Source organism: Furipterus horrens, unplaced genomic scaffold (genome assembly GCF_987537825.1).
Source record: "Furipterus horrens unplaced genomic scaffold, mFurHor1.1.pri manual_scaffold_5, whole genome shotgun sequence".
Taxonomy (NCBI): Eukaryota; Metazoa; Chordata; class Mammalia; order Chiroptera; family Furipteridae; genus Furipterus; species Furipterus horrens.
Window position 1 is genome coordinate 44,197,975 of NW_028327175.1, and position 4,487 is coordinate 44,202,461.

Consider the following 4,487-nt stretch of genomic DNA (forward strand, 5'->3'; position numbering starts at 1 on the left):
TTGTGGTGCTGAGGGTCAGGGGTTTTACATACCTAATCTTTCATTCCGCCTTCCAGATAACTCTGTGAGGTACATGTTTTTAAATTCTAGTTTTACAAAAGAAAAAAGTGAGCCCTGGTTGAGTGGCTCAGTTGGTTGGAGCATCATCCTATACATTTAAAGGTTTTGGATTCGTTTGATTCCTGGTCAGGGCACATACCAGGTTGTGGGTTCAATATCTGGTTGGGGGCATATGGGGGGCAAGTAATTGATGTTTCTTTCTCTCCTGTGTGCTTTCTCTCTCTCTCTCTCTCTCTTCCTCTCTAAAATCAATAAACATATCCTTGTATGTGGATTTAAAAAAGTGAGGCTCAGACAGGTTCTTTATTTTGTCCAAGGTCACACAGTCTGTAAGTGTAGTGACAGGACTGGAACCAAAGTCTGGCTCTCACACTCTCTACAGCACCTCTGAATTGCAGCTAGTCTGTTTTCCTCTTTTCTAACCATTACCACATAGTTTCCATTGAAGAACCCATCCTGGGGAAGGCTACAATTTCTCTTTCTTTTGTGTACTATGTTTGCCTCTCTTATCCCACAGTGTACCTAGTAAGGTGCTCAGTGAATGTGCCTGCTTGAAGGCAGCACCCTCTTCTTGCTGCCACGTTGAGGCTGGTGTGAGACTCAAGGCAATGCTGGTGAGGTGGACCGGGCTGCGGCCGCCGCTGCTAGGAGATAGGGAGGGACTCTTTTGCTTATGCCTTACCTAAAAGGCATTTTCCATTTCCTAGACCTCCTGCTCCCCATCCCTCACCTCTCGCCCCTCTACTTCAGCTCAGGCTCCTCGGGGAGCGTCCGTTACCGCGGGGCTGACCTGGTCTCCGCGCTCTTGCCCATCTGTGCGCAGAGCCTCGTTCCCCGGGAGCCTGGAGCCCGGCGGGCATTGACGTCAAGCGGCGGCGGATCGCTGCCTACAGACGGTTGACCTGGACCCTCCTCCACACCCCCTTTCTTCCTTGCCCCCTCCCTCTTCCCTGCACCCGGGCTCTGGCTGGGTATAAAAGGCGGGAGCGCGGGGTGCCTCAGCAGCGCCGAGTTTCAGCACCATGGAGAGCCCCCGCTTTCGGCTGCTGCCCCTCCTGGGTGCCGCCCTACTGTTGCTGCTACCTCTGCTGGGCGCCCGTGCCCAGGAGGACGCCGAGCTCCAGCCCCGAGCCCTGGACATCTACTCTGCCGTGGAGGATGCCTCCCATGAGAAAGAGCTGGTCGGTATTCCCCACGCCCCAGACTCCCCTGGGCTGCCGCGCCGTCCCTTTCTTTGTACCTCCTCTCTTTCCTCCTCCCCACCCCCATTCCCGGAGTAGGGGCGCAGAGAGGTGCGCCAAGTCCGGGCAAGCCCACGGGCTCCAGGCGGTCTGTAGAGCGAATCTCTTGGCCCAGTTCCGAGGAGCGACACGAGCCTCCGTGCTCTTCCGGGACCTGTTGTCAGTACCCGGGACGGCGCTCGCTTAGTTTCCACCCCTCGAGCATCCCACGGTGGAATGTGCGTGGTTCCGGGCCTCCTTATAACCCACCTGGGCTGGGCTCCCAGTCAAGGTGGCAACTTCGGGCTCGGGGGTGGGGGGTGGGGGATCGGTGTGTTGCAGATTGAAGCGCTGCAGGAAGTCCTGAAGAAGCTCAAGAGTAAACGTATTCCCGTCTATGAGAAGAAGTACGGGCAAGTCCCCATGGTAAGGCTTTGGAGTCGCCCCCTCCCCGTGTTTTTCCCAAGAGAAAATATACCACCTTGAATCTTGTACATTCCTTCTCCTCAGGATGTGGCTAAATAAGTCAGGAAATGGGTTTGCAGAATTCTGTTGCCCCCCCCCCCCTATGTTTTTCCTGGCAGCCCTGCCCTTGTCTCTAAGGGCAAAGGGTAGGCCAGCCATTTCAGAGGCTCGAACAGCATATGCCAGGAACCAGCTCTTGGATCTGCGTGTGAAGGAGCATTTTCTGAAGATGAGTTTTTTCACCTGAGGAAGAATTCTTGAATTGGAAGTACACTCGGATCTACTCAGTTTTTGCTCCTTCAGTCTCCCTCCTGTCTTCCGAAGTACTCTGTTTTTGATCTAAGTTCTAGGGTCAACATTCTTAACCAGGACTTGTCACCTTCCGTGGAGAGCAAACACACACACATACTGAAATCTTCCTTCTCGGGATGAGGGGGCAGAAAAGGGGGGGGGGGGCAGGGGTTGTGAGAAAACATAGGTCTATTGTTTATTTCTTTGAAAAAAACGGCCTGGTTCGTTGTTTTCTTTTGGATGAGCCATTAGAAGACCCAGGAAATGTAATCCACTCCCCACCCCCCACCCCCGCCAAAGGTGGGAGAACAAGAGGAGGGGCTCAATAATTTAAATGTCTTTTTATGTTCTCTCACTGAAATTATAAGCACAAAGCTCTCTGCCATTTTAGGCCTGACTATATGTAGACCTCTGGTGACGGTGATAGGGCCCATCTGTCTCTCCCAAGAGGCAGAAATTGCGTCGGTCAATGGGGAGATGTGCCCTTTGGGTGCCTGGGTCTGCGCATGCCAGACGACCACACTTTGTGTTGCTTGCAGTGTGACGCTGGCGAGAAGTGCGCAGTGCGAAAAGGAGCGAGGATCGGGAAGCTGTGCGACTGTCCCCGAGGAACCTCCTGCAATTCCTTCCTCCTGAAGTGCTTATGAGGCATCCACCTGCTCCATCAGTCCCCACGTCCCCTACTGCCCCGAGAAGACCGCGCCTTCATCCCCTGAGCTGGGCTTTATCAACAACGTCTGCATTTCCCTCTAAGGGAAAAGGGGCTCCTTTCCTGCTGTTTTCAAATAAAAGAGCGCATTAGATGTTACTCTGTGAAGGATAATGCCTTGTATAGTGTTGATATGTGTGCAAAAGTATTCTCTTTTTAAAAAAATTTATTTGTCTGACAAACTTCTGTGTATCTATGTGTGAAGTAGGAGAACTTTGCTTTGAAAATTGTATTTTCGTATGTGGCATGGCAGGATGTAAATTAGATCTAGTTAATGTTGGTAGATGACGTCACACTGTGGTAATATATCACCCCAAGCATCACAAAATGAAGCATGTACAAATTATACATAATAAAGTGCTTTTAATAATTGCTCATAGTGCCTCATTGTTTGTATATAAGTAATTTAAATAAGAACGATGGGATTAATCACACAGTTGTTTTCAAAGAGAGAAATATTTTTATAATAGCAATCTATTGGGAGAACAGCACCCTGACTCCAAGGAGTTTAGTCATTAATTAGAAGTTTGTCACACAAGCTTTTCTACACTCTATTTTTCGTTCCTTGCAGTGGTGCTGTGTGTGTGTGTGTGTGTGTGTGTGTGTGTCTGATGAGATGGAGATGAGGTGATTGGAGTTGAGTTGATATGATTTTGGTTATTATAATCTTTACTTAGATCCCTTAACTTGAGCAGTGAGACCAATAAAAGATCAATTGTTTTGTGCTTTGGTCACATTAAAAGCAATTTGAAAAATCAAGACTTTTGTTTTGGCAACTCTGTTATTACAAAATATATATTAATAAATGGACTCTTTGGGGTTGTTTGTCAAAAGGAAAGGCAATAGCTATATCAAGTGCTCTAAAGATGTGAGATCCAATCATTCCCACTAGTAAATACACAATTTTGGAAAAATTCTCTGTTCCAAAGAAAAATACTTATTTTAGCGAATAGTTTTGAGGGGAACAAATGAAAATTGATAGGAGCAGATTCAACTTAAGAAATACAAAAGTTTTAATGTAAAGTAGCCTTTAAATACCCCTGAGTGCTTACCTGAGGACACATTTTTGGGATTTTAAGTTAGACTAAGTAACATTTAAGAAGCAGCATCATGAGAGGAACAGATACTTACAGCTTCCTAATGCAAACTCAAGAGGCACCTGCATAATAGAGTTTAAAAGAAAGTCCCCTGGTTCATGGGGGAGATAAAGTGTGCTGAAATAAAACATTCTCATACACAATTGCTATTGTATGTTCTTACTGTTACTAGTAACATGGCTAATTCCCTTATTAACCTTGAAAGAGAGATATTACCATTTTTCAGAGAAGGACTAGAGGCCATGAGAGAGATGATGAAACTTGATGGAGTCATACAATTCTAAATCATGATTTCAGCTCTAAGTCTTCTGACTCCAAAGATTTGTCTTTCCCTCCATGTCTCTCCAGCCATTAGCACAAGCTGTTCGGACTCCCAAATTCCCCAGAAAACCTTTCTTTAATAGAAATTAGCTTACTGGAGTTACCAATGTGTTTTGGGGTCACATATTTATTTGAATTCCTCAAAGACAGGCTTAGTTGTGATTTAAATGTGCTAATTTTTAAAAACTGTGAAGAGTATTTAATAGTTTCACTGTCTGCTACTTCTTCAGAAAGGTTTTCAGTTAAAATTCTAACCTTTTTCTTGACTCTTAACTGTTCCCATTCATGTCAGCTCTAAATAGTAAGGTCAGAAAATTGCTTTAA

General features: G+C 46.5%; 1 protein-coding gene across 1 annotated transcript; it reads left to right on the forward strand.

Moving 5' to 3' along the window:
- Positions 1–879: 879 nt before the first annotated feature.
- CARTPT (CART prepropeptide) lies at positions 880–3,117 on the forward strand. Its single transcript, XM_090278954.1, has 3 exons — positions 880–1,241; positions 1,623–1,706; positions 2,576–3,117. The coding sequence occupies exons 1-3, from the start codon at positions 1,083–1,085 to the stop codon at positions 2,681–2,683; spliced, it is 351 nt and encodes a 116-aa protein (XP_090135080.1). The 5' UTR covers positions 880–1,082; the 3' UTR covers positions 2,684–3,117.
- Positions 3,118–4,487: the final 1,370 nt, after the last annotated feature.